Source organism: Histoplasma capsulatum (genome assembly GCF_000150115.1).
Source record: "Histoplasma capsulatum G186AR genomic scaffold supercont2.7, whole genome shotgun sequence".
In the NCBI taxonomy this organism is placed as follows: domain Eukaryota; kingdom Fungi; phylum Ascomycota; class Eurotiomycetes; order Onygenales; family Ajellomycetaceae; genus Histoplasma; species Histoplasma capsulatum.
Window position 1 is genome coordinate 728,785 of NW_025544807.1, and position 27,843 is coordinate 756,627.

The window sequence follows — 27,843 nt, forward strand, 5'->3', positions numbered from 1 at the left end:
AGCTGACAGTCATATCATTTGTTGTGACATTCCGTAACTTGATCTTTATAGGCTCCTTTATCCCATTGATAATCACCCGTTCATACAGCCTGAATGAGATCTCGGGCTCAGGGGTAGGTGTTCGCAGAAATCGAGGATCTTCTGACTGTGTCTCCTCCTCCTCCTCCTCCTCCTCCTCCTTCTCATCATCAGTTGGATTCTTGTCATTATCCGGAACATCCGGAACAGGCGGTTTGGGCAGACGAAGGCGCAGGGTAGTTGGAGTCCTTTTACGAGCTTGCGAGGCAGTAGAACGGTGGGTGTTGCGGGGCATATTGGCAGATTTGATGATAAAGGTGCGTATTTGATGATAAAGGTGCGTATTTGAATGAATTGGATGATATTTGAATGATTCTAGAGATACGTGGATATTTTGGTTATTTTTGCGGTGTTTTGCTACTACTTTTCAGGGGGTGGCAGAAAATTCTGTTTTCGCAAGCTTTACGTCCGCCACAATACATGTAGATCCTGGCGATGCTGGCGTTACCGTGCAGTGCTGCACCACTGCTCGTAGTTAGGAACCTGGAATGGCCGACTTGGGAAGTATATTGCATCATAGAATTTTGCTAAGCCCGGGAGCAATCGCAGCCATCGTAATTCTGGAACGGGACAACACCGTGTTCACCACCACCAGTCCTAAAGGGGATAAGTCGCAACCGCTGCAATATCAGGCGGCAAAACAATCATGAGGCTTCTCTTTTGACCACCGCCCCCAGGCGACTTCAACGACCCAACAACCTGTTTTCTCTTCTTATCGACCGGAAATACGAACCTCGGAGTGCGGGCGGGAATGAGCGCTGAAAGGCACCTAGGCCAGAAGTATAAATTCCCAGCCATTTTGGCGCATGTTCCTTGCACAAGAGTGGGAGGTGCCCAACCGGGTGTCCTACGATTCAACAGCTTGAGACTCCATTCCTGATATTCGTCACACAGTTTTACCTTTAGAAAACGACCCCTTACATTTCCTTCCAGCTAAGCGAAGGATTTTCATTGTTACATCTGTACTGTTTTACCTTATTTTAGGGATCTCCAACGCCCCTCTGCAACCATGATGGAATCCCTGGCATCCCCAAACCCGATTCCCCCACGTACCAGCTCTACGGGGGTTACAAACGGCACCTTAGACTCCACCATGAGCGGTAATACCAACGGGTCCAGTTCTCGGAATTTGGGCTATAAACCACCCCCGGAGTCCGAGTGGGTCGCTCCCTTGGGAAGGAGGCGGATATCAAATCCGTACAAGTTTTCTTTGGGCCACACTCGGAATCGATCCAGCGTCGATGGCTCCAAGTACAAGGACGGAACGTGGTCACCGGAGAAGGAGAAGATACTGCTAGGCCCTTACGATTACATGGTCGAACAGCCCGGGAAGGATCTACGACGACAGTTCATTGCTGCATTTAACCGTTGGTTACATGTTCCTGAAGAAAGCATCGCAACAATCACCAAGGTCGTTGTAATGCTGCATACTGCTTCGTTACTGTAAGTGTCCCCATCAGCGGGAGAGATTTGCGCTTTTGGTCCTGGGGAAGCTTTGCTCATACAATAAACGCGGTGTCATAGCGTCGATGACGTTGAAGATTCTTCTACACTTCGACGGGGAGTTCCGGTGGCGCATAATATATTTGGAACGGCTCAGACGATAAATTCTGCGAACTACGTCTACTTCCTCGCTCTGGAAGAGGTACAGAAACTCAAAAACCCGAATGTGATAAACATCTACGTGAAGGAATTGTTAAACCTGCACCGAGGTCAGGGCATGGATGTTTTCTGGAGGGACACCCTCACTTGCCCAACAGAGGAGGATTATTTGGAAATGGTCGGCAATAAAACAGGGGGTCTTTTCAGGCTTGCAATTAAACTAATGCAGGCCGAAAGCGACACGGGAATGTAAGTCACCACCATGTTACCACCGTCCCAAATATCAAACTGCTAATAACGGTCAACAATCTGTAGTGATTGCGTGACTCTCGTCAATCTCATGGGCCTCATCTTTCAAATCTGCGATGATTATCTCAACCTCTCCAATTCAACATACAGCAAAAACAAGGGGCCCTGCGAAGACCTCACGGAAGGCAAATTTTCTTTCCCCATAATCCACAGTATCCGCTCCCAACCCGATAACCTTCAACTTATCAATATCTTGAAACAGAAAACGACGGATGAGGAAGTCAAACGATACGCTGTAAATTACATGGAGAGCACGGGAAGTTTTGCCTACACGCGCAAAACAGTTATGCAACTACGAGACAAGGCTTTGACCTTAATTGATGAGCTGGAGAATTTGACGGATATGACCCAAGGTGCTAATCAGAAAGAGGAGAGAAGTGGAGACATGGTACGGAATATCCTGCATAAAATGGTTGATGCGACGCTGAACATTGGATGCGATGAGAAGGGAACTTGAAGGGGTGAGTACAGGAATCAGCGGCCATTCTGCATTTGAGGAATGATTGTTTAATTATTTCGACTATTTTTAGTACATATACATTTTTTTCTCTTTCCTTCTTTTGAAGTATACTATGACCGTCCACTGATTCTTCATATGATTTTGTTTAGCGAAGTTATAAATTAATGTACCTAGTCTAGAAGGCTGATTCCTATCTTTCGCTTCCCAAGGTACTAACTAGTTCTACCATCTAAAAACATATCATCAGCAGCATGTCGAAATATTAGGCATAATTATTATGGAAATTTCACAGCAACACACACATTACATGATTTGGATCAGGTCTCCATTTACCTTCTCGTATAGCAAATCACTCTATGCATTTTCCACGAGGCGGACAAAGGGCCGAGGGCTAATTTTGGAAGATGGCCCCGTCTTATCTCAGACACTTGGCAGGATAATTGCTGTTTTAACACTGATTTGATGATTAGTCATTTTTTAAAGAAGCTAATCTCAAATAAATAATCAACTAACCCAAAATAGTCATATCGCATGATGTGCAATTATCCTGCGAAGTGTCTGAGAAAAAATTCAACACAGGAACAATTTGCTCTATATCTTATGTATGAGTGAGCACTGAGGATAGCAAACCAACTCCATCTATTCAGCATCTCTGTACCACCTTAGGACCTAGAGAAATCAATGTTCTCACAATGGTATTAATTTTTATTTCCATATTCTCATTTCTTAAATATGAAATATCATCTCAAAGTCAATCCTTTTTTTTTTTTGAACATGGAAATAGACTGGCCGTGTGACCATGCATGGGACTGGGACCAAATTTTTCCTCAGTCTCATTATTAGATATCTTAGTCCTGGTCCCATATAGTGTTTAGTAAATTAGTCACTTTACACTGTTTATATTATAAATCTAGTCCCAGTTCATGTTTTACTTATAAATTAATGATTCTGGTCCCATTTACCCTATATAGATTGGCAGCAGTGATAGATTGGCAGCGGTAGGTAGGTTGGCAGCGATAGATAGATTAGCAGTGGTAGATAGGGGATCTATAGCGAGCCATCAGGGCATTGAGCACTAAGCAAGATAGGGGTAATATCTATTAGGCCACTAGGGCAAAAGAGCTCAATCACCACCAGCGCCGTGGTGGTATAGAGGGTACGAATCACCCAATCTAATCCCCCTAACAATATCTCCACCAATCATATCATCAGATTGGTGTATTATATAATCATCAGAATGGGACCAAACTTGAGTCAATCATAATCAGTCCCAGATCATGTTCTTATTTTTGATAGTCAGTCACTTTACATGGAATATCAAGATTTATTAGTCCCATTTCACTCCTGTTTTAATAATTCTAGTGCTGAAAGTACAAGACCAAGGTAGTCACCCATGCTTCGATCCCTTTCCTGTGAAACTGACCGTTCGTTGATAGGGAAGCGGCCTCAACGCGTCAGGAAAAAGCAACCACAGGATCCTATTCGCAGGAGCGCACGCCTACAAAGGAGACATCGCATTGAAGACAGAACTGTATTATATCACACCGGAGATGCCAACCAAAACCATCCATATTCCCCTTCTACCAGCAACACACCCAGAAACGACGTATGTCACTACTCTCCCATCACGCTATGAAGCTAACTTAAAGCAAGTTTCCAGAAAACCCGACTGTCTGCCTATTAGCCAGAGATTGAGTACAGAAGCGACCGCGAGAAGCTGAAAAGTCTTCCTGCATTCGGCCATAAAGCGGCGACCTACGTTTCTTGCAAGCGACGCTGACGATCCTACTCTTCGGGAAACCTCCAACCAAGGTGGAAGAGCAGCGTGATATTACCAACTGGAACAAGGTTGACCTGATCAGATGTTGGTGCAAGAACGATCGCCGGCCTAAAGAATACTTTGAAGCACAGCCTGGACAGATTGACAGCGTGAGTCATCTTCTTGTGTGATAAAATAGCACTATGACCACTAGGTTATCCATAGCAAAAAGCCAATGTAACCATTTGTTAAATGGTTGCGCTCATAGTGATATATATACCCGTGGGTGTGGTGGTGTGGCTCGGCCCACAGCGGGCGTGGCCACCCAATCCACCACCTATACACTGCGACCGCCAGCCGCAGCATAGTGGGGAACCACACTTGCAAAGAAAAAGTCAACAGCTTCTCTTCGCCGCACGGACAGTCTTGCCACAGGCTTCAACACATCTACTGACCAAGAATCAAGAGATGGGAAGAGTGCCAAATACAGAAGTGCTAGTTATGAGACCATCCTTGCCACCAGAGGCAGCTTTATGACTGAATCCGAACTTGAAGTAACAGCAAAAAGCAAACAGATTTGCAAAATGCTGCTTGATGAGAAACAAACAATTCCCAAAGGCACCATATTTCAGAACAACCGATTCCGGAAGGCTTGCCAGAAGCTACAGGGTAAAAATGAATCCAGAATTGTTCAAGATATATCTCGGTTGATTGTCCCTTCAGCGGAGACGTTAGCTACATTTGGCGCTAAGACTCTGGAGTGTTTGGTTGAAAGTGTTAACGAACAGTGGGGCTCCTCTATTGTCTTCTGTGGACCACGTCCGCAGCCTGATTATGCAGTCGGGTTCAGCCGTTCTGTGTTCACAGAAGACCAGTTAAAGAAACTTGAGCCATTCATTGGCGACGACCCAGATACCTACAGTTCCTTCTTTGTGGCCACCTTCTACATGTACTTTCCCTTCTTGGCCAGTGAGGTGAAAGGTACCGCCATACTCGACATCGCCGACCGTCAACGCACACAGCATGACCCTCGATGTGAGGGGTGTCGTTGAGCTGTTTAAACTTGTAGGGCGCGAAGATGAGGTCAATCGTGAGATCTTGGCTTTCTCAATCTCACACGACAGCAGAACAGTGAGAATCTATGGCCATTATGCAGTTATTGAGGGAAGCAAGACTTCCTTCTACCGTCACCCTATCAGATCATTTGGCTTTACAGAGCTGGAGGGCAGAGATAGGTGGACTGCTTACACCTTTACAAGGAATGTTTATGAGAAGTGGGCGCCGGATCATCTGAAAAGGATCCACTCAGCTATTGATGGAATCCCTTCTAGAGTTAATTTTGATCTTCTGTAGTCAGATCTTGGACTCTCTTAATCAAACACTCCATACTTTTTGAAGAATGATGGTCAACTAAGTCAGACAAGCTTTGTACCCTCAGCAAAAGCTACACCCAATACTTCCTTTGTGGTTCCCCACTATGCTGCGGCTGGCGGTCGCAGTGTATAGGTGGTGGATTGGGTGGCCACGCCCGCTGTGGGCCGAGCCACACCACCACGCCCACAGGTATATATATCACTATGAGCGCAACCATTTAAAAAATGGTTACGTTGGCCTTTTGCTATGGATAACCTAGTAGTCATAGTGCTATCTTATCACACCTTCACTCAACAGACACGGGTCTTGAAGCGGCCAAGGAGGCAGAAATAGTGTGTTGATATTGTGTTTTAAGACAAGAATTATTATCATTTGAATTACGTGTGGTATGTCAACTTAACTCAGAATATAGAATATCTTTGTATGCCTTTCTGTAAGCACGTTACCCCATAAATATCATCATGTACTATTTAGTTAGTGTTGTCTGGGTCCTTTGCTATGGACTCGCCATGAAAATCGTGTGATCGTAAAAGTTCTCCCAGCTCCCCCCACATTGTGTCATTCTCATGGAAGATATCGATGCTGTCAGTACGATATGAACGGAAGTCACCACCAGCCAGGCCGTGTCATTACAGTATATAGGTTCAAAAATTTCTGGCGAGGTCGAAATTTAGCAAACAAATCAAACTATTCTAGCCGCATATAAGGTTCAGTCTTTCCCCCACTGATGATGTTGCACTAAATTCAATCAGGATGGCGTAAATCAATTCCCTAGGTATATAAATCATTCTCTGTTATTTACTTGTTAAAGAATACCGAACCCCTCACCCTATACCAGAGCACGATGGACAAAATAGCAAATCCCAAGGTGTCTACAGCCGCCAATGATTTCCGTAGTGATACATTCACTACACCAACTCCAGCTATGCTAGAAGCTATGATGAATGCTACATTTGGCGATGATGTATACCAAGAAGACAGTACGACGATGGAGTTCGAAAATGAAATTGTAAGATTAACCGGAATGGAAGCTGCCCTCTTCACGCTCTCTGGCACCATGGGGAATCAAATCGGGGTTCGGGTTCACCTCGACAAACCCCCGCACTCCGTGCTCTGCGATTACCGAGCGCATGTCTATGCGGAAGAGGGATCCGGATTGGCAATCTTGTCCCAGGCTATGGTGACGCCGGTCCATCCTGCCAACGGCATCTACATGACCCTTGCCGACGTGAAACGGTGGGTGACTTTGGGTGACGACGTGCACACCGCACCCACAAAAGTCATCAGCCTCGAAGTTACCATTGGCGGCGTGCTTACGCCGATGGAGGAGATTAGAAAGATCTCCGAGTTTGCACACGCCAATGGGATCAAGGTCCATTGTGATGGGGCTCGATTGTGGAATGCTTCGGTGGCCACCGGACACTCTCTAGCCGATTATTGTCAGTACTTTGACAGTGTTTCAATGTGCGTTTCTAAGGGACTTGGGGCGCCGATTGGCGGAGCCCTCGCGAGCACCAAAGCGAATATCAAACATGGGAGATGGCTGCGGAAGCAGCAGGGTGGGGGGATTCGACAGGCTGGTGTTCTGACGTCTGCTGCGCTCGTGGCCTTGCGAGAAGTGTGGCCGACCATGAAAGAAACGCACCTGAAGACGAAAAAATTGGCGAAGGATCTGGAGGACTTAGGCGTTGTGCCGCAAATTCCCGTCGATACCAATTTCTACTTCATCGATGCAGGGAAGTCGAAGATTGACATGGGTGTATTGCTGCAGCAATGTCAAAAGTTCAATGTCAAATTGATGGATGAGCGGATTGTGATGCATCATCAGATCAGCGATGAAGCGATCGATAATCTCAAAAGTGCTATTGCGTCAGCGGTGAAAATTACGAAGGCCTTGCCTCCTGGTTATGTGTCTACAGTGGAAACGGGCGGTTATGCGATCAGCGCAAAGATGAATGAATACAACTGAACTATAAATTTGCTATTTGCAAAAAATGGCTGTATATAAAATAAAAATGCTACCGATGGCGCAGTGTTCCTACATTTTCCTAAGCGATTCTGTGAAGGCTTCTCTGGACCAACCTCAATCTGGGAGTTCGCTATTTCCGCCACTTTAGACATCTTAAAACGCCCCAGTCGCCGACCGAAATCCCTACGTGCTTTGGATAGGGTCTCCCAAGGCAGCAGCAGGTTTATAATCCCCGAAATCATAGTCGACGTCATAGTCTTCGGCATCAGCCTCACCATCGGAAATCTCAACATCTTGAATGTTTTCTCCCTCGCCCTCCTCTTCAGCCGCGAAGCCGTAATCTTCCTTGCGAATTTTCTTCCACGCAGCAATGGTTTGTTTGCGTGGAAGGCAGAGCGGCAACTTGGACAGCGAAACGCATCCATCCTGCGTCACCTTACAGTTTGGCCAATGGAACTGGCGGTATCGATAGCTTTGTCCATCAAAATGATATGTATGAAAAATATCATGCCTGGTTTGTCTACAACATTCCACCCTTTCCCCTAGCCTTTTGAAAACGGGCCTTGACACGAGCATCTCCTTTGCGTATGACAGTTGATTGGAATATATATGGATTGCATTTTTACTCTCGTACAGACCAGGCTCTGGATAATGGTTATAGCTACCTCTGTGCCTATAATATACCGATTATTGAAGGAAATTTGAAGGCACAACACTAGAGAATTAAGCCGCTTTGCTATAAGTAAGAGGAGATATCTATATTTGTCATCTGCACAGCAGTATATGGACGAACGAGATGGCTCTATCCAAGGCTTATCCATCTATGAGACACAATTCAACATATTAGGGTATCAATCGAGCATCAAAATCCTGTCTCATGTCCTATGTTCCCAGAAATATATATGGAATTAAAATCAAGGTCACAGCTGAAATGTAACATCGAGCCACATTTAGATGGGTTCACATAACCACGCAGCAAGCCTTCTCCAATCTGCGAATGATGCGAGGAACAACCTTATTAACCACTTGCTGAAGCTCGTCAGGTCTTTGATCATTTTGCTGGGGTTGGTGGTTAGGTTGATGGGGCTGTTGCTGGTGTGGCGCGTGTTGAGGATGGGTTGCGGGCATATGCGCTGGTCCACCCGTCAGATTGACATAGATTCGTCCAGCATTATCCTCAGTTGCATACTGCAAGCCCAGATTGCGGCAAACTTGCTCCACTCGAGGCTTGATCTTTTGAACATGGTTAACGGAGTGGTTACCCTTCCCGACAATCCTGTTGGCGCACGGGTGTTACTATCGGCCACGAAGTACAGTACATAACCGTTCAATCTCTTCCGTGCAACCGCATTGCTGAGCACTCTTGATCCGCGATGTCGACATGCGAACACTTACACGTGGAGATGCGTCTGGCCATGCTGCCGTGCATATTTTATCCTCTCTTCCAAAATATCTTCTGCCTCCTCCACAAACTGGCCATGGAGGTCAATGGTATCGGAATCAACGCGGCCAGGCGCATTATTCTCTCGAAATATGAACTCCGAGGCCTGCTTGTTATATTCCTCCATCTTCCTGCCATGCGCCTTGCCCTGCTCGGACAGTTCTTTCGCCAGCCGACCATCGCCGTTCTCGTATGCCTGCCGAGACTATAAAGAGTAATCAGGTTAGCCGAGACGGGCCCCTACTTTCCGCAAATTGATAAGATAAACCAACCCTCTCGAGACAGGAGGATCTCTGCGCAGCTTCGCGTCGAGCAGCATCGCGCAGACGGTCGTATTCTGCCTCTACATCTGGGCTTTGGTCATGATTAAAGGCTTGTAGCACCGCGCATAGAGTTAGCCGAATGATATCCAACTATCCATACATTACGTAACATACCTCTGTGGCCTAGATATGCCATTTGATGCGACATAATGGAATAATTGGGCCGAGTTCTGGTCCATTCCAACTTGTCCCGCTGGTTTTGCAAGAGCTGCGTGGAGTGGCCAGCGGCTCTGGGCCGATCGACAAGCCGTCAATTGAAGCAGAGCGGAGCTCAAATTGACCAATCATAGCGATGGGAACTTTCAGCGACAGGCGCCCCAGAGCACCAGCGTGGGATGAACAAAATCAGGCCGTTGTCTTGGGAAGCGTAATTCTAGAATGGACTGCGATAAAGCTGGTAGAAAGGAAAATACAATGCGTCCTGGTTCTGAGCGGTGTTCCCGACGAGGCTGGTGGTGTTCGCTGTCTTACTCTTGAGATTCAAGGGACTAGTACGAAGTATTATTTAACATTGAAGAGCAAACACAAGATAAAATAGAATAGAATAAATTCACATATTCTGAGCTTCGAATTGCGATAGCAAGTTATATAACCTTTTCTTTTCCTCTGGTCCGGCAAATATTGCACCTATCCCTTTCTTGCACATGTCGATTACCATGCCACGATCCAAGTGAAAACTCTCGGCTGCGATAAGATATTCGTTTGACAAGGGGCTACAGAAGAATCCGACATCGTCCGTCTACCTTGTATTAGCAAGAGTAAACGCGATAAAGTTAAGAGAAAAGGCACACCACCAGCAAGACCTCCCATGGGATTATTTTGTTTTTAAAAAAAAACTTACCGAAAGAAGAACTGGACATTCTTGATGGATCCAGTAGCCAAAATGATGATCTGGAAACCCCCCCTGAATCAACTTGCCATGTACGTTGCATGAGAGGCAAAGTTCCAATCCAATTTTCCTACGTGTAATTTCATCTTTTATATCATCAGGAACATGGATAACATGGCCCAGCCTATCAGGTTCGTAAGACAGGAGCGTGTTGAGTTCATCAGGAGATGACGAAAATACCGATTCGGCAAAGTGAAGAGTCAATTTGAGACCATGGGCTTTCGCTTTGTCAAAGGCAGGCCTGAAGATGCGAACATCTCCTCTCGTCGGGTTACCGCCAAGTTCCACTCCAACCACGCCTCGACCTTGATATTTGATGGCCAAATCTATCGCTTCAAGAGCGTCTGAAGCGGTTTTTGTTCTATCCACAGAAATTATAAGGTATGTGGACATCTGCTCACTTCGGTATTCGTCAATCGTATCAAGAACCGTTGATATGTATTTTTCCTTCGAAATTCCTTGGTCTAGGCTCTCTCGTGGAGTCGTGCGTAATTCAAGGTATCGAATGCCATCACGCTCGAAATCCTGCAGGACAGATCTCGTTGAATATCTAAGACTTTCCGAATCGGTACAGAGCTGGTGGATCATGCCTGTGAATACCTGGAAGAACCTGTAGATACCTTCTTAACATATCAAAGGAAAATGCCAGCCGGGGATGGCAGTAATTCAATACGCACGTGTCCAGGGTAAAATCCACCTTGCCTTGAGGCATTGCAATGTAAGGATCCATGATATCCAATTCTGCATTTTTTGCCTTCTTCTGGAGCCAAATTTCTCGCAGGCATTGCCGGGATATGCTTCCAGTGAGATGAGCATGGAGCTATTTGATGTCGTGTTAGAGAACCACCATTAACGATTGAAATATATAACTAATCAAACGGAAAATGCTATGTGAATGGTGATATGGAACCGGGATTAAGGAGTGCAAAAAGGCAGTTGTTAAACCACACTGTGTGCAGAACTAACAGTTGATATTTCCCTCGGCATATGAATAGTATTATGGGGAACATATCGTATCCTGCATACCAACGTATCTTCCTGCAAGCATAGGCAAAAGGACCAAGCAAGATAAAAGTCAAATACCTCAATCTTGGGTAATGCTTTAGTGAAGGCCAAATCTATGGCTTCCGAGGATACCATTTTTGAATACAAACGGGCCAATGCGCATTAAGTTTTGTCAAATAGCCTGCACAAGGGAATAACAGGGAGAAGCAGTAAATAGTATCAAAAATATTGGAAATCTTCTGAAGCTGGCACCAAGATGGGTGCACCATCCGAGCTCAGTCGCGGAAATATTTATCTATCGCAATTCTGCCACTCTACACACGGCTTCCTTCATGCCACACATGGAATGACGCTAGTGAACGTAGGCTAGTTGTCTTGGACCTTTTTCTTCTTGTGGAACATGTTTGCCTCTTGTTTAATGTTTGTGGACTGCTTTTTCTGGTATATAATACTCTTGAGCATCGGAGTCCCAGGCCAATTGGTAAAATAGACACGACTATTCAACCCTCTGCCACCTTGGGATCTATCTATGTAATTCCACGCATCAACTTGTTGGCGGTTAGTTTGTTGCCTTCTATTGCGATTCCCAGTACCATGTCTGCTCGAAACAGCCGCAGATAACTGGTCCAACTGCAGTTGAGGCAGATTTGGCAGATTTAGAGCTGGTTTCGTGGGTATTCAAATTGGTCATTCCTTTAGGAGAACTAAGGAGAAAGGATATCCTTTTTGACGTGTCGCCCCCTTTCAAAGATCAGAACATCCGACTAGAGCAAGATTGGTTCTCGATACCCGCGCATATACCCCTCAAATCCGGCTATACTGCCCAATGATGTACGCTCACATGTCGCCTACTTGTTCAGGGAAAATTTTCTGGTGTCCCGTCCACTAATGTGTCTCCTGTTAAAAATGATTCATTTTGTACACATGGTCATGTATGTACAATACATGCACATCGCCGCCGACATTAAATGGATGAGATTTATATATTCTTCGAAACAACGGCATTAGGGACGAAATATGACGGATGACCACTTAACTCCATGGACCAATCTGACTGCTCAACGTGCATAGCTACGCAGTTCTGCATAATGGCAATCTGCAAGTAGTTCACGTCCATGTTAAGTGAGGAAGCGTCGGGAGACCTGATTTGAGAAGTAGCAGTGCAACGAACAATCATCCGTAAATCGTATAACTGCGTGGGTTATGCAATTGTCCTGGGACATACGATATTCCAAAGTTGTGTCACTCATAGTTCACTATTCTGATTTCCACCTCCGAGAATTAGTCAACACGGAATCAAAAGGCTCTGGTATGTGGCGCCATGCACAAAGTATATATCTTTCAACTTCCGTATCATGACAACGGGAATTATGTTTGCGATATTAACCACGACTGGAACGAGAAGATTCGCGTCACTAGCGGCACACTGGGAACGAAAACCCCTTTATTGCCATGTCCACCTGAAATAAAATTGGCATTGATCATACCACATTGGTGAAGTAGCAAGACCAACTTTAGACAAGAGAATTGGCAACCTGTCATTCGTGTGTTGCAATGTCCGAAAATTATACAAATCTAGGGCGGGCATGTCCTTGTTTAAAGGCAGCAACTGCTAGCGGCCAGGAAAGGCTGATGAAAATCCAACGAGAGCATGGAAACACAATATTACTTTCGTGAAAGTATATTGCCTCACTTTGCCAGGCATAGTGAGAGGTGCATAGATTGATACGTGGTCTTGACTCTTGAATTTATTCAGTCCGATCAAAAATATCATGATCAGTCCATCCCAGCAAATCAAGCATTTTTGGTTGGTGTCATTGATGGATTGGAGGTACATCATGCACTTATAACACTAATGAAAAGTTAGCTAGATGTTCACTGAACATACCATTTTAATACGCCTTCAAACCCCTATTTTCATGGTAAGTTAGCAAAAGGAAATTTCATATGAACGAAGTGATAGCAACCACATGGCCGTTTACAAAATTTCTATGGTTGCATAGGATAAGATATATGCTGAGGGAAGGTGAGAAAGGAAAATGCTCATGTGCATCATGGGCGGGCATTCGCCCATCGTGTCAGCATGGGAATCCTGAGAGCCAAGGCGACCGAGCAATTGACGTTCTCAGATCAACATTATCATAAAATATGTGCTCTTCCATTAGAAGGCGTCTGTTGGTGTAAGTTTTTGTTAATTCCGAAAAATATTACGGAAGCACATTCGTAGACGAAAGGAAATTCCCGAACGAAGCGGAAATGCACATCAGGCACTTGACGCGAACCGGCTAGGACCATGCCAAACTATCGTGTGTCTGTTTGCGATTCATCGAATAAGCCTGCGATAAAGTTGTTGCTAAGGTCATACGTAGTTTTTGCCAAGTAGAGCTCGTTGTAATTGGAGAGAAATTTGGGTAAGATGCATCGATGCCATACGCCCCACATCCATAGCTGTTGTCGCGATATTTGCGAGGACAATGACTACCTATAAGTTGTATGATATTTCTAAAGTCCGCAGGGATGAACCGATACGATGGGAGCTTTATCTCATATCTCCTGATCCGGCATGCTTCAATTTCACGAGGAATTCGGCCAAGGACGTCCCAGGTTTGCAGATGTGCCCCTCTCCAAGAGCACAAGGCGACGAGTGGGGGAAAATTGGTTCTACGAATGAGCAACTTCGCAAGGGGCGACGTGGCGGTGGAACATTCGACGACCTCCAGCAGTATTCTTGGAGTCCGCTGATATGGGGATACTGCAACAGTGACAACAAAGAGCTGCATTGCGGAGGAAGCTTTGCTCGAAACGGACAGGCTCAGCGCTACATAACCTCGCTGTTCATGACGCCAGACAACGGAATCACAACGACCTTCAGCAAACGTTTCCATATCATTGCCATTGGGGGGGGCCCGTAACAATCCTTTTGTACCAAGCTTCTAAAAGGATGGTTGTGCTATCAATCTAGTTGTACCAACACACTTAGGCTTGAGTTCGCAATATGCACCAACAACCCATGGTATATCACGACAGCCCGGGAATGGATGACAAGAACAACCATGAAGTTGAGGAGAAGGGGCACAATTGCTTTATAAGGCAGCTGGAGAACCTGCTGGAACCGGCTTCTAGTCTCACCACTCCATCATGGAAGTCGTTGATTTTTCATCTGTATTCTCCTCGAACTTCGGCGATCGGAAAACGTGAGAGTCCGAGTTTGCGCAGCCGCCAAATCACGGGACACCCGAACCCCGTGACCGCGATAGATGCCTTAGAGGGCTGAGGCCACAGGCGCCACATTGGCTGGAATTTGAGAGCACGCTGCCTCAGGAGTCAGCAGCGTGGAACAAAAGTAAGGATCAAGCAACGGCCTGGCTCACGTCGTGTGTCGTGGCGCGGGACACCCCGGCTGGACTCCAGGCCTCTACGATTGGTGAGTCATTCCCACTCATTCGTTGGTAGCCTGCGGTCTTCCTCCTCGAGGACAGCTTTTGATACTGGATCGGCCTCAAGGCCACAACGGGAGTCAGGTCGCCGTTTGACTGATCTGGTTTGGGCTCTTTATTTGACGAGCAAAGTTATGGCCACTCGGTAGTGACCCAATGAATGACGACTGTCCTGACTCGCGTACTAACGAGAGTGGTATCCTTCGACAGCGGAGGCTTTCTGTGTGCCACTGCCAATGCATGGCGATCGTCGAATGATATAACCGAGTGCTTACTTCCAACAGAGCCTCAAGAATTGACATCCTAATATATAAATAACAACTGGTGCTTCTCTTTCTGCGCCCTTCGGTGTCTGTCAAACTTTACTTCCACTTCCGTTATGGGTGGTAACATCGGATATCCAAGTCCCCAAAGAAGTGAAAGCCCAGAGGTGACAACTGATATTCCGTTTCCCAAAGAAACCGAAATGGCTCAGGCCGTGTCATCGGTCACAGTTGAGAGTGCCCGACCGAGATTAGCCGTAAGACGAACGAGGGAACCACCCAAAAATGCTGCCGGTCAGATCTATTGCGACCACCCAGACTGCCATGATCATATCCCATACTTCAAGAGACCTTGTGAATGGAAGTATGTAGCACTCTTATTTTCCTGTTGTTTCTATTTCTTGAAATACATCCACTAATTTTTTGATAGCAAGCATATGGACAAACATGACCGCCCATATAAGTGCACAAACCCAGATTGTAACAAGATGCTAGGCTTCACATATTCAGGTGGCCTACTCCGTCATCAACGCGAAGTTCATAAAATGAACAGTCAAGGGAAAAAGCTGCTGTGTCCTTACCCTGACTGTAATCGCAGCTCAGGAAAAGGATTTACCAGACAGGAGAATCTCAAGGAGCATCTTCGTCGCCTTCACAGAGGAGGAGACGGCCGATCTCCCGATGATCCTATTTCTTCGGAAGCCAATGAACCCGAGAACAGCACCGTGCTATTGCCCCTCCATCCCTCAAAAAGGAAGCGACATACTAGCGAATCTTACTCTTCCTCGGACGAAGAAGGCTCGAATCATTTCGATCTCCGTGATGAGATTACTCGCCTTCGGCGAGAAGTTATCAAGAAAGACTCGAGGCTAGATGAACTGGAAAAAGAGCTGAAACAGCTTCGACGACTGATTCAGAACGGTTGAGTGGTGGGGAGAATATACGAACACGAAGGCAATAACAGCGAAATAACGAGAGAAAGATATCTACACAACCAGGAAAACCGGCGCGATTTCCTGCCATCGACTATTCCTACTCTCCGTGGACATATAATTTATATTTCAGTGGACAATTTCCACATTTGGTTTCATTTGGTTTTTGTTTAGGCATATTGGCATTTAGCGACGGGTTCAAATTGTATTTCTTATTTTCAAATATCATCTTATGGCCTTGCAGCATGTAATTTCATTCTACGATACATTTACATCTGGAGCGTGTGGCGTTTTTCCCTTTTCATTTCTTAGAAGTATTGGGGCCTTTTTCTCCTTTTTCACACTTTCTATTACTGATCATCATCGTTGCATTACCATACCCCATTTTTTAAACTAACGTCTGCCTTGTATGAATCTGTTCATGACATCCTTTCTCTCCCAATTTGCTCAAGCATTTTCCCCACCTCTCTACCGCGCCATTTCCTCATCATTTCTGCCTACGCGGCATTTCGTCTTGCCATCCGGGCTCCATATCGCTTTCCTTCTCACGCCATTCTCTGCTCTTGGCATTAGATAGTTAGTAGTTATTTGTTTTTCAAATTAGTCATTCATTGGTTCCTATTAGTCATCCAGTGTGGCTGAGGCTTATCGCCATCCCCATACGTGCGTACTGGCACTCGTGCGTACCAGACCTGAATTCCTCAACGAGTGTAAAATGCAAAAGATTCAAAAGTGGCAACGAAATGAATTGCGCAAAAAGCATCGCAACGGAGCCACATCCGTGCAAATCATTCTCGCACATGTGGTCGAACGACACCAAGAGCCCGGAGTTGAGCCAGCCAATAAGCGATGATGGTACCCAGGAATCGGTCCACCCGGCGCTAAGAGAAGTCAATCAAAGCTCATTAATCTGTGAATCGTCTCAGGACATATCGAGGCCAACAGCGTCCGTGTGGAGAGGATGTGCATGAAGTTTTTTTAGGTCATTTCTAACATGGCTGAAGAAATCTGTAAGTGGATCCTGCTACTGACGGGAGCATCATGTGACTGTGAAGTCCAACCAATTGGTTGATCCGAGTAGTTTTAGGGTGCCTGACTCAAGTGTGCCTGTTACGAGTTTTGCCTGAGCTGGAGCTAAGACTGCCAAGGAATTTCTGGTGGCGTACATAGGATTCTTTCGCAGGTGAAGCTCCTCAGGCCATCGTGACCGTTGAATGCCGCAGGCAGGATTGCCGACACGCCCGATGTGGCGTGGAGGAGTGTTTGTTGTGCTGAAAAATCAACTAATCTTTGCATAATGGGGCGAAAAGGACGCGCTGCGATGGTGGCTTTCATTTTCTCCGCGCTGAAGAATGGTTTTTGTGAGTAAGATTCTTGACAAACGGTCGAGGCAAGACTTGCTGCCTAGGAATGCTACACTTTAGAGCTCTAGCTGCGTCAGAGAGACGCCTGCGTAATCAATCGTTCACCGCTTATGTGGGCCTAATAAATACCCCCAGAGTTTTTCATGCGACGTTGATCAAAATCAATCCCATCTCATTGGCACCTGTGTTTCATTGCACGGCTAGTTCCTTAACGTACTTTAGGCTTCTTGCATCCTCATACATCCAATACGATATCGCCCGTCAATGAGGCGAGAACTCTTATCCGGGTTTCTGCGTCAGCGAGAACGGACTTCGTTTTGATGAACACTCTTTTCTGGACAAGTCCGCCTTTCCCTTCTGTTGTTGGCCAGAGCTCTTTTCCTTTTGCTGGTTTGGCTGACTGACTGTGGAAGGTACGAGTCAAGCCACCATCTCCATTGGCATTCACATGAGGTGTCGAAATGAGTGGGAAATCGTCAAGCGCTATTTTCCTAAACTGAGATCCGAAATTATATCCGTTGGAGCTTCGAAGGCATCCGCGTACCGGGAACAAAGCACGCGTGTCATGAGGCAACCTCTGGACGCGAATGGTCTGCCATTTCGACTCTAGTGTCGCCAGGTTTGGATCGGTCTGGTTGGGCACTGACGATAAATTTCTGCCTGCGCGACCTCCAAATCGTCATTGAAGAAGACTTAGCAACCACCATGGACTGGCGACGGTCCAAAGGGGCCTGGGGCGCGTCAAAGGCTCTTCTTCCCAACCGTTCACGGGCTTCTCCCGAACGCAAGGCAACACGCGAGGTCTTGATTTGCATCTTGGAAATTTTGATCCTTGTCGAGTTCCAGTTTCAAATTTCGGTTTGGCATACTTGAAGTTATCGACCGGCAAAGGATTGAGATGTTCAAGCACCCGGGTTCTCCCAAGCCGTTATTACATCTGATTCATGCATTCATTTTGTAGAGGTTTTGACATGCTGTTATTTTCAAAGGTGTACTGGTGTCTACTTGACACCATTGGAAATGGCTTTTCGTGAGTTATGGTTGAGATCGAAAGTAAATCAACTGTGCAAGCGTCCATAAAGTCTGTAAACGAAACTGACTTCTATCATTTCCTTAGGAGCAATGAGCACCCAAGATACCCTGAGGAGCCAGTGGCTAGAGTTTGATATCACGTGGTTAATTTGCAGGCATGTGACCACAACGAACTAGCCTTGGAACAACAACCAACCTTCAATTTTCATGGAATACGTCATTCTGGTACCGTTATGTGACAGGAAACGCTTGTTTAAAATCATTATATGCTTCAAACCATTGTGTCTTATCCTCCGATACCCCCACAGCCAAACCGTTTCACCAGAAGAGATATTGTTTAGAGGGCGATAGTGGCCATCCACGAGGGTTGGAGATGTTATACCCCTACTAGTCCGCAACAGCAGTGTTCATTTCCTCTTCATCATCAGAGCGCATTGGACACATAATTTCCGGTTAATCGTGTTTTCCGCTAGAAATGGGAGAGCAGAATCTGAATCAAGGGGCGGCGACTCCTGGAAGCCATGAAACTTCATATATCCCTACTCAACCATATTGCTCTGGCCTCGAGACTGTCTGGACGGGCATCTCGAACTCATTGGATTACAACCTGCTTCGAAACTTCGAGGCACCAACATCTCACGATTTCCCTAGCGGCTACTTAGCCTGTGATGAATTCTTTAAATCACTCGGGCAAGAAAGCTTCCGTTCCGCTTTCAGGCTGATGGAATGGCAGTATGATCAACGCAGAGAGGCCCAAATGATTCTCCCATTCCTTTACATTGGACCGACATCTTCAGCACGAGACCCTGATTTTGTGAAACGAGAAGGAATAACGTATCTTCTAGGAATTAGAGGCCCACTCCCTTACCACGCTCGCATTGTCGATGCAGATAAATGTGCTGCCATGCATGGCATTGAATCTGACAATTTCATCGTCGTGGATGACCAAGATCTTATTAAATCGCTGCCTGATATCATTCGAGGAATCAACGAACATATATGCTGCTGTCCAGCTCACCACACAGGTGCAACCACCACTCCTGGGAATGATATCAGAAGCAAACCATGGAAAAAAGTCTTGATTTTCTGCGAGACGGGGAACGAGCGTTCAGCAGCTGTCGCTATCGCCTATTTGATGGCAATCCTCAATTACGATGTTCAAACCGCCTTCATCAATGTCCAGGGTCGAAGACTCTGCTGCAATCTCCCAGAATCTTTGAAACGCGTGCTTCAAACGTTTGGATCCATCCTCGCCGCGAGGAGGGACGTCATGAAAGCACAGGATGCGATCAACGGTTCCAATGGAAGGACAACCAACACCGTGGGATTTCCCAGCCCAAAGAAAAGACCGATTGATGCCACACGAGAGTTAGAGGATAGTGTTTGTAATTTTCCGGATGTTGAAATGCAGGCCTCCTTAGATGACGAGCGCTTCGCGTCCAGAAGTCCTCAGCCTCCTTTTAGCGATGCAGATGGCGGATAATTCCAACCCTTGATATGTGCACATTGCGAGCGAGCGAATACACGCACAGCAACCTGCTAGGAATCATTGCTGTAGTAGACGGGTGTAACCGAGAGCGATTGAAAACATATCACACAGGAAATCGTCCCTTCCATCCGCACTTTTCTTTATCTGCTTCCATGGAGCACAAAACACGGGTTTATATATAGAGCATATGACGTTTGCTTGGGACTCTCTCTCGCTCTTGATTTTTGTTGTATACCAGGAAATCGTATTTTGCTTTTCCTTTTGCCAAACGTGATAAGCGTCAGGCGTTTGGCTGCGTTCGGCTTTTGTCACTGCTTCGCTTCTTTCCGCTCGTATTCCTTCTTTGTATTAATTTTAATTGATGCCCTTTGTCAAGAGGGAGAATTCCTACTTGTCGTTGACAATATTGTTCAAAAACCCCCACCCCCCCATACATAAAAATTCAAAAGGAAACCCTTTCAGAAAGCATTTTCAATAAAATATTTCAACTTTTCAAACATCCCGGCAGGGAAATGTCTTCTTAATCCTCTCTTCTCTTTATTTCCATACCTCTTCTTCTTGAGTTCTCAAGGAGAATTGACTGCCCTTGTTTGCAATGACTATCATGTGTTATTACTTCCTCTCTCCTGGAGCAGAGAACAACCCAGATGTCTTCTTGCAAGTCGCAATGCCTAATTCAAGATATTCACCCAGGAGGTCCACATCAGTGACATCCGAATGATCCCTCTCACTCCACCCACAACTTCAACTTCAGGACAGCAAACCCTCCGGTCTTTGAATAACTCGGAGCATCGTCTCTTTCTTGCAGCCTTTCAACCCTCATCTCATGGAATTCTCTTTCACGGCCTTTAGGTAGTCCTTTTGATTTTCTCAAACGACCCTTTGGTCAAACTCACCAACTCACCTTATACCCCCTCAGCCCTCCCCCTTAACCCTCCCCTTTTTTACCCACCGCGCCCTTCAGCCCAGCAACGAATGACACAACACAACAGCATTCCACCACCCCTTTAACAAGGATTAAAATATAGATAAAAGAAGAACACACCTTTGTCTAGCACAGTCTCCGCCTCACACATCCGACAACTTATTCGGTTAATTCCAGCAAGGTAGGACCGCACCTTATCCCACAACAATGAATCTCAGGGGTAGAGATACTCTAAAACCGCCAAAACGATATGATGAAGAGAATTTTACAAAACCCGCTCCGCCACCCCCAGCACGGAACGAATCTCGTAGCTATAAACCGGATGTTGGGCGCCCCGTCTTCCCACCACCTTTCGTTGACTTCAACCCCAATCTACCTCCTGCAGCATTCCCCACTATTGATAACCAACAGCCACCAAAATACCCCTCACAGGAAGTTCCACAGAGTTCCAGGAACAGGATAGGGTCTATGCAGGAGCGCTCTGGTGCGAATTCTTTCGGTTATGAAAATATCACTGACTGTCAATATAACACCAGTCGTGAGCGGGGAATGGGAGGGAAAGGAGAGGTATCCATGCTCGATGTTGGCGATGACTGTAGTAGCAGTACCCCTGGAAAATTAAATCTTCAAGTTAGTTGCGACTGTGTGAATTACCCGAATGAGCTTGGGAATAGTGAACATGGAACAAGGAGCAGTATGAATCTGAGCGATGATGAGAATGATGTCGGAATCGGTGCTTATGAAGCGGCTGGGATGTCAGCTGTGAGATTACCATCTCTTCACCCCTTTCCCGAAGGAAGGTATTTTTAAGATGTATAATCCCTCGCTAATGCCTATCCTTACTATCAATAGGGCGCCCTCCAGGAAATAAAATGGAGCGATATATCCCCAATCCTTCAAACAGAAATCTTCGAGAATCTCCGTTCCGTCTGCGATTACCGCCAGGCAGTCGAGGCGCTGAGACTTAGCCCTTCAGAGCAAATCAAGATGATCGAACATTCTTCTGCGCGCAAGGAACAGGTTCAGCGCGAGAACGCGAAGTTAAACGAGATGAGAACGAAACAACTCCGGGCGTTGCTACGAATGGACAATAGTTATCTGAGAACCCAAAAAGTACCAGGTCAGCTAGTATTTAGAAACATTTCAAAAAAATTCCTTGATACGACAGCACACTCAGGCCCGGATTACTCCATGAGTCAAGCTAGCGATATCCTGATCGCACGCAAATATCTGAGAAGCCTTGGTTTGGACCCTATGTTTGCTGGTGAATGGAGTAACAATCTTGTGGCGATCACCACTACTGGTATGACAGGAGCTGACGAGGGGTTTGAATGGTCAGGGGAATTTCCTGTGGCTGAGGAAGCCAATATCTCTGAACATGGAGATACAGAGTGTGAAAGTAATCCTGATTCAGAAACAGGAACTGGCGCCAGTTCGCATTCCGATTGTTCCCCACCTCCGAAACGACTACGGACTCTGGATCCTAGTCTGAATGCTGCTCAGCATCTACTTTACCATCGTCGGGAATCATCCATTCCTCGAGCCGGTACGGTGCGATCCCTTCCCTTTCGAACTCTCAGCGACAAAGCCGAATCTTGTCAATGGCGACAGCCATCTAGGCCATTCCAAAACACCTTTCCTCAGTCATCACCACTGCGCCATGAGTCAGTAGTTCGACTCAAAGTTGGGTCGCAAGGCGCTGCTCGAATACAACAAGATATCTTTGGAACACCAGGAGATATTATGCGAGGACATTCACAACCACAAATGAACATTTCCAATGACAATACGAGTGTAGCAAATATGTTGCCCCAATTATGGCCACGGCATGCAATATCGGGTAAGAGGGGGGGCTGCAAAACAATAAAGCGATCATTAGGGGGCACATGGATCTATAGCCAAAGTAGGGAAGATACGGAGGCTGCTTCTCGAGCTTCGCGGATGTACAGGGATGGGCTTGCAGCAGCCAGAGTTGAAGCTAAGGGTGCGCTCCGGGAAGATTCAGCATGCCATCAATCAAGCTCAGTCTCTCCACCCACGAACTTAACACCACCCAACCTGGGTAATCCATGCCAGTTTGAGAAACCGAGGAGGGAACCACTAGCCAGATGGACAAGTAGCCCGGGCCATAGTGGAAATCCAAGAATGATTCCCAATCCGGGGTCAAATTTCGTCCCGCACTATATGTCGCTCAGCAACCACAACTTGTCGGAGAGATATGGACCACAATATTCACCAATAACGCCACCTTCGTTCCCAGCTCGATGCGAGCAAGAAGAAAACAGAACACTTGCGAGGGAGCTAGAAGGATATGCCAGAGAACCCAATGTCAACCGGGGTGGGCCGCCTCTCTTAACTACGACTAGTGACCCAACGCCAAATAATGCTCATATGCCGGGGGTTGCAACAACTACGTTTTGCTCTCAGGCTACTAATGCAGAGGGAACATGCGCCAAAGGGGTCTCTCTACATGCAGCACAAAGCTTAGTATCACCTGTACCAGAACTAGATATGACGGAGGTAAAGGGCGAAAGCACAGTTACAGTTAGTGGGAAGGATAAACACAACCCATCGCCAACCGAAACAGCTACTACTCCTGTGCACCCAAAGGTGGACACCATGCTCTCCTGCCCCAACAAAAACCCTCCAGATCTACCAAACGCGGGTCTTTCAGGCGCAATAAGCTTAGGGAAGATGGAAGGACCCCGGAAAAAGAGAAATAGAAGGTATGGTCATGGGTGGACGAAGAAAAAGAAGTGTCCAAGCAAAACGGTTCAATTACCGACATGCGTTGAAACGACAACAGAAGGGTGCACAAAGAAAACTATGAAGAGCAATACTCTTGGGGTGGACGCAGCTAATACTAGAAGAAGAAGTGAAAGAATCAATAAGCAGGAAGCATGAATTGGATACCGGGCGTTTTTGTCAGATGCATGATGGCTAGGGACAGATTGGAAAGTTTAGAATAACCTTGAATTCTTTTGTTGGGGCAAGATACCTGCACTCTGCTTGGGTGGATTTCTGGATCCGTTTATCTGCTTGTTTACTATCCTCTCCTCCCCTCTCCCTTTTTTTCTATCTCTCACTAGTTCAGTGGTTTTTTTTTTTTTTTTTTTTTTTTTCAATTTCCTTGCCTTCCTTTTCCCTTTTCTTTTTCTTAGCTGTAATATTTGAGGGATACAGTCCGTTTGAGAGCAGTCAGTGTCATCAGCTGTTGGGTCAGGTAAAGGAGTCGTTCTCTTAAAGAAAGAAAAAAGATTAAAAGATAAAAATAATAAACGAATGAATCAGAATCACCCTGATATGTCACTGCAGGAACCTGGCCCGTGGTACATACTAGTATGATTTTGTAGCTACACTCGCAGCAAAATGGTGATCTAGGAGACGAACATCTTTTCTCCAGTCATGCAAGTAAGGAGGACATAACACCACTGACGGCGCTACACCGTTCGGGTCACAACATCACATTCAGTGGATGAATCCGGAAGCGCGCAAACTGCGGTTGTATACAGCATGGCTTGATTAAGTGGTGTTGGACAACCTGTGCAGCTGGACAGAGCAAAACCTAGCACAGAATCAAATACTATAGAAAGGCGTGGTGGTCTGGCCTGGCGTCCTGCTGGGAGTTCAACAGCTTGAATGTAAGTAGGACAGCTTTCTCGCTGACGTAATGCGCGACTATTTCGCGCCTCTGACCCAACCACGCGTAAAGTGGCGGACGACAGCAGCCGAGACGGAACTGACAGGCAAAGCAAAAGAGCACGCCTTGCTCAATTCCAGCTTGCACGCTGGCAGAAGAGGTTGTTTTGGCTGTTCGGTAACAAGGTTTCCTTGATGCACGGTGAGTTTTCCTTTCCCCCTCGCTACTATCAATGGCAGTCATAAATGGCAGTGTGCTTCGAAAGATAAAACATAATATATACCATTAGAACAGGAATTCTGAATAAGGATTTAACGTAATTGCTACACGAAAGCTATTCATTCTGACCGTTAGCGCTCTTAGAGAAACTCGCCAGTGGGACCCTTTTAAATACTTTCGACCACACCATCACTTCTACGGCAGATTGCCTACAAAGTGGCTATACGTGGCCAATGTCTAGCAGTTCAGCTAATTCACCAGGAAACTCCCTTGGAGCATCCACACCTCAATCATCTCCTCCCATCGTTGACTCACCGGGCAAAGGAGATATGGATATGTCCAAGGTGGAAGTAGATTCCGCTCAAGAACATGAAGCGCAGAACGAAAATATGGAGGAAGACGACGAGGAGGGTATGGATATCAAGGCTAAAGCTTTAACCAAGCTGCTTAAGACAAGCTCTGTAAGTTCTTTTTCGTTTTTGCTTGCTTGCCGCCATCTGCTATTTAGCGGTTACCTTAAAACCACTGGCTGTTAATCAAACGAAAAGGTATTCGTGGCGATTATGGCAGATAAAATGAAAGACCAGCAAAGGAAACAGAAAGAAGAAGCCAAACGGAAACTCGCAAAACAAGCTGCGGTGACAATGAAGAATAAGTCCCCTGTCACAACAACTGAGAAGAGAGCCACCCGAGGAAGCGGCAAGCCATCCCAGGCAGAACAAACACCTGCCAGCGATTTTAAAAGTCTTAGCTCAGAAAAAGGGGTAAAGGAAACAAAGCTGCCGACGAGGGGTCGTCCTCCAAAAAGTACCGCCGGAAATACCATCTCGAAATACTTTAAGAAAGCCGATATACAGATCTCAAAGGATAACCCTACAGTCCAAGAGGCTTTGGAAGAAGCCGCAGAGGAATATGAGGCGAAGCCTACCGCAATAGGCGAGCAGGATCTAGTAGCTACCCAGCAGCCAGCACTAGTAACCGGTGGCCAAATGAGGGAATACCAACTAGAGGGTCTGGAGTGGCTAAAATCCCTATGGATGAATGGCCTCTGTGGTATCCTTGCTGATGAAATGGGCCTGGGAAAAACAATCCAGGCTATATCTTTGATAGCATTTTTTAAAGAGCACAACGTTTCTGGCCCATTCTTGATCTCTGCTCCGCTTAGTACAGTTAGCAATTGGGTCGCCGAGTTTGCGCGCTGGACACCTGGTATCGAGACAGTGCTTTATCACGGTAGTAAAGAAGAACGTGCCGAGATTCGAGATCAGCGGATGAAACTACAGGACCAGAAAAAGCAGGATTTTCCTGTTGTGTGCACATCCTATGAGATTTGCATGAACGACCGGAAGTTTTTGGCGAAGTATCAGTGGAAATATATCATCGTGGTGAGCTCATGTCAATCACATGCCATATCAGATGTCTTTTTTAACGGATTTTAATTTCTTTTTACAGGATGAGGGACATCGGCTAAAGAACCTGAATTGTCGATTGATCAAAGAACTCCTCACCTATAATTCTGCGAACCGTCTCCTCATCACTGGAACACCTCTGCAAAATAATATCGCTGAATTATGGTCTCTGCTTCATTTCCTCCTTCCCGAAGTCTTCAATGACCTAGGTAGCTTTGAGAGCTGGTTCGACTTCTCTTCAGTCCTGGATAACAGAGGCCAAAAAGCGGCTGTGGAGCGGCGTAAACGCAACCTTGTGTCTACCATGCATGCGATATTAAAACCATTCTTACTCAGACGAGTGAAGACGGACGTTGAAACATCTCTACCTAAAAAAAGGGAATACATACTATACGCACCGCTAACGCCTGAGCAGAAAGATCTATATCTTGAAATTATGAACGGCTCTAGTAGGGCATATCTGGAAGAAAAAGCAGCTGAGAGGATCAATGCCAGAAATGGGACTCCAAAGACGTCAAGATCCGAGAGCCTGAAACGTAAACCCTCCAACAGTGGATCCTCGACCCCAAATAAAAGCTTGAAATCCAGCCGTGAATCTACACCCGGAAGCACTTTAGGCTCTGCAAGGCGGAGAAAGGGTCGTCTAAGCTATAAGGAGGTCAGCGATCGAGAGTTTAACGCTAGGTTGCGGCGACTAGAACAGGGGATTGAATCTGAACTAGAAGAATCAGACCAGAGTGAAAGCGAATTGGAGAGGATTGAAAAGGCCAAAACGGCTCAACTTGCAAGTAAGCATAACTTTTCAACCCTGCGAATTTATTGCCAGACGTGGTTTCATCCCTTTTCTAAATTTCCGTCTTTTAATATCTACAGAAAGGGAAATTGCTTCTAAAAAGCTCCAAAACCCCGTGATGCAGGCCAGATTAGCCTGCAACTCACCACACAACTTCTACTGGCCCTGGGGTGACGACCCATCCCACATCGACGACACCCTCATTACCTCGTCGGGGAAAATGCTCCTCCTCGACCGGCTCATTCCCTGCCTAATATCCAAGGGCCACAAAATCCTCATATTCTCCCAATTCAAAACCCAACTCGATTTGCTGCAGGACTACGCGAGCTACCTTCGCGGGTGGAACTGCTGTCGCATCGATGGCGCTGTCAGCCAAGTTGACCGCCAGGCACAAATCCAAGCCTTCAACACGGACCCGGACTACAGAATTTTCCTCCTAAGCACTCGCGCCGGTGGCCAAGGCATTAACTTGACAGCAGCGGACACGGTTATCCTTTTCGACTCTGACTGGAACCCGCAACAGGACCTGCAAGCGCAGGATCGCGCGCACCGCATCGGCCAGACTAAGCCGGTTATTGTCTATCGACTTGCGACGAGGGGTACCGTCGAGCAGACGCTACTCGAAAAGGCAGATTCAAAACGTAGGTTGGAAAAATTGGTCATTCAAAAGGGGAAGTTCAAAAGTTTGCTGGAACCTGGATCTGCTGCCGCTTCTTCTGAGGCGGAAGAGTTGCGGAAAATCCTTGGAGATGCTGGGTTTGAGGTGTTAGATCTTGGTGGTGGTGAAGGGGCGACGCCGGAATCTCTTCTGTCGCAACGCGACCTGGATATATTAACTGATCGTAGTGATGAGGCATATGAGAGGGCTGAGAGGGGCCTGGATAAGGGGGGTAATAGCTTCTTTGCTGTGGAACCCAAGAAAGAGGCGGAGGGCATGATGGCTGAGCTTACCAGTAGATAATTAGATTGGTTAGAAGAGGATCGAGTTTCTCGACTTGGTATCATTTTTTATTTTTTTGTATTTAGAATTGGGTGCTCTGTCTTTTGCTCTTTGTAAGAGCGGGTGTCCTCTAGGGGGTACGGTGGTCACTTACAGCCTCTAGCAACGCATTTTCATCTAGGTCAGTGAAG

The 27,843-nt window shown here is 46.3% G+C and overlaps 14 protein-coding genes across 14 annotated transcripts; 9 read left to right on the forward strand and 5 right to left on the reverse strand.

The window, feature by feature from the left end:
* Positions 1–566: 566 nt before the first annotated feature.
* On the forward strand, positions 567–728 carry HCBG_05533 (uncharacterized protein; the record flags this gene model as incomplete). The annotated part of the gene is made up of 1 exon (XM_045432582.1): positions 567–728. One exon carries the CDS (start codon positions 567–569, stop codon positions 726–728), a length of 162 nt encoding a protein of 53 aa, XP_045286698.1.
* Positions 729–1,087: 359 nt separating this feature from the next.
* On the forward strand, positions 1,088–2,446 carry HCBG_05534 (geranylgeranyl pyrophosphate synthase; the record flags this gene model as incomplete). The annotated part of the gene is made up of 3 exons (XM_045432583.1): positions 1,088–1,521; positions 1,603–1,929; positions 1,996–2,446. 3 exons carry the CDS (start codon positions 1,088–1,090, stop codon positions 2,444–2,446), a joined length of 1,212 nt encoding a protein of 403 aa, XP_045286699.1.
* A 2,346-nt stretch (positions 2,447–4,792) lies between these two features.
* Positions 4,793–5,603, forward strand: HCBG_05535 (uncharacterized protein; the record flags this gene model as incomplete). The annotated part of the gene is made up of 1 exon (XM_045432584.1): positions 4,793–5,603. One exon carries the CDS (start codon positions 4,793–4,795, stop codon positions 5,258–5,260), a length of 468 nt encoding a protein of 155 aa, XP_045286700.1.
* An 823-nt stretch (positions 5,604–6,426) lies between these two features.
* HCBG_05536 (threonine aldolase) lies at positions 6,427–7,551 on the forward strand (the record flags this gene model as incomplete). The annotated part of the gene is made up of 1 exon (XM_045432585.1): positions 6,427–7,551. One exon carries the CDS (start codon positions 6,427–6,429, stop codon positions 7,549–7,551), a length of 1,125 nt encoding a protein of 374 aa, XP_045286701.1.
* A 960-nt stretch (positions 7,552–8,511) lies between these two features.
* Positions 8,512–9,463, reverse strand: HCBG_05537 (smr domain-containing protein; the record flags this gene model as incomplete). Its single annotated transcript, XM_045432586.1, has 4 exons — positions 8,512–8,827; positions 8,947–9,197; positions 9,265–9,365; positions 9,430–9,463. 4 exons carry the CDS (start codon positions 9,461–9,463, stop codon positions 8,512–8,514), a joined length of 702 nt encoding a protein of 233 aa, XP_045286702.1.
* Positions 9,464–9,865: 402 nt separating this feature from the next.
* On the reverse strand, positions 9,866–11,344 carry HCBG_05538 (adenosine deaminase; the record flags this gene model as incomplete). Its single annotated transcript, XM_045432587.1, has 4 exons — positions 9,866–10,054; positions 10,157–10,814; positions 10,882–11,024; positions 11,231–11,344. The coding sequence occupies 4 exons, from the start codon at positions 11,342–11,344 to the stop codon at positions 9,866–9,868; spliced, it is 1,104 nt and encodes a 367-aa protein (XP_045286703.1).
* A 2,339-nt stretch (positions 11,345–13,683) lies between these two features.
* On the forward strand, positions 13,684–14,121 carry HCBG_05539 (uncharacterized protein; the record flags this gene model as incomplete). The annotated part of the gene is made up of 1 exon (XM_045432588.1): positions 13,684–14,121. One exon carries the CDS (start codon positions 13,684–13,686, stop codon positions 14,119–14,121), a length of 438 nt encoding a protein of 145 aa, XP_045286704.1.
* Positions 14,122–15,025: 904 nt separating this feature from the next.
* On the forward strand, positions 15,026–15,835 carry HCBG_05540 (uncharacterized protein; the record flags this gene model as incomplete). The annotated part of the gene is made up of 2 exons (XM_045432589.1): positions 15,026–15,273; positions 15,340–15,835. 2 exons carry the CDS (start codon positions 15,026–15,028, stop codon positions 15,833–15,835), a joined length of 744 nt encoding a protein of 247 aa, XP_045286705.1.
* A 474-nt stretch (positions 15,836–16,309) lies between these two features.
* On the reverse strand, positions 16,310–17,009 carry HCBG_05541 (uncharacterized protein; the record flags this gene model as incomplete). The annotated part of the gene is made up of 3 exons (XM_045432590.1): positions 16,310–16,401; positions 16,529–16,722; positions 16,903–17,009. The coding sequence occupies 3 exons, from the start codon at positions 17,007–17,009 to the stop codon at positions 16,310–16,312; spliced, it is 393 nt and encodes a 130-aa protein (XP_045286706.1).
* Positions 17,010–17,138: 129 nt separating this feature from the next.
* On the reverse strand, positions 17,139–18,020 carry HCBG_05542 (uncharacterized protein; the record flags this gene model as incomplete). The annotated part of the gene is made up of 1 exon (XM_045432591.1): positions 17,139–18,020. One exon carries the CDS (start codon positions 18,018–18,020, stop codon positions 17,769–17,771), a length of 252 nt encoding a protein of 83 aa, XP_045286707.1.
* Positions 18,021–18,465: 445 nt separating this feature from the next.
* Positions 18,466–20,220, forward strand: HCBG_05543 (uncharacterized protein; the record flags this gene model as incomplete). Its single annotated transcript, XM_045432592.1, has 1 exon — positions 18,466–20,220. The coding sequence occupies one exon, from the start codon at positions 18,713–18,715 to the stop codon at positions 19,718–19,720; it is 1,008 nt and encodes a 335-aa protein (XP_045286708.1).
* A 638-nt stretch (positions 20,221–20,858) lies between these two features.
* HCBG_05544 (uncharacterized protein) lies at positions 20,859–23,555 on the forward strand (the record flags this gene model as incomplete). The annotated part of the gene is made up of 2 exons (XM_045432593.1): positions 20,859–21,413; positions 21,504–23,555. The coding sequence occupies 2 exons, from the start codon at positions 20,859–20,861 to the stop codon at positions 23,553–23,555; spliced, it is 2,607 nt and encodes an 868-aa protein (XP_045286709.1).
* A 679-nt stretch (positions 23,556–24,234) lies between these two features.
* HCBG_05545 (uncharacterized protein) lies at positions 24,235–24,534 on the reverse strand (the record flags this gene model as incomplete). Its single annotated transcript, XM_045432594.1, has 1 exon — positions 24,235–24,534. One exon carries the CDS (start codon positions 24,532–24,534, stop codon positions 24,235–24,237), a length of 300 nt encoding a protein of 99 aa, XP_045286710.1.
* A 311-nt stretch (positions 24,535–24,845) lies between these two features.
* HCBG_05546 (lymphocyte-specific helicase) lies at positions 24,846–27,673 on the forward strand (the record flags this gene model as incomplete). The annotated part of the gene is made up of 4 exons (XM_045432595.1): positions 24,846–24,971; positions 25,059–25,895; positions 25,963–26,707; positions 26,793–27,673. The coding sequence occupies 4 exons, from the start codon at positions 24,846–24,848 to the stop codon at positions 27,671–27,673; spliced, it is 2,589 nt and encodes an 862-aa protein (XP_045286711.1).
* Between the last annotated feature and the right edge of the window lie 170 nt (positions 27,674–27,843).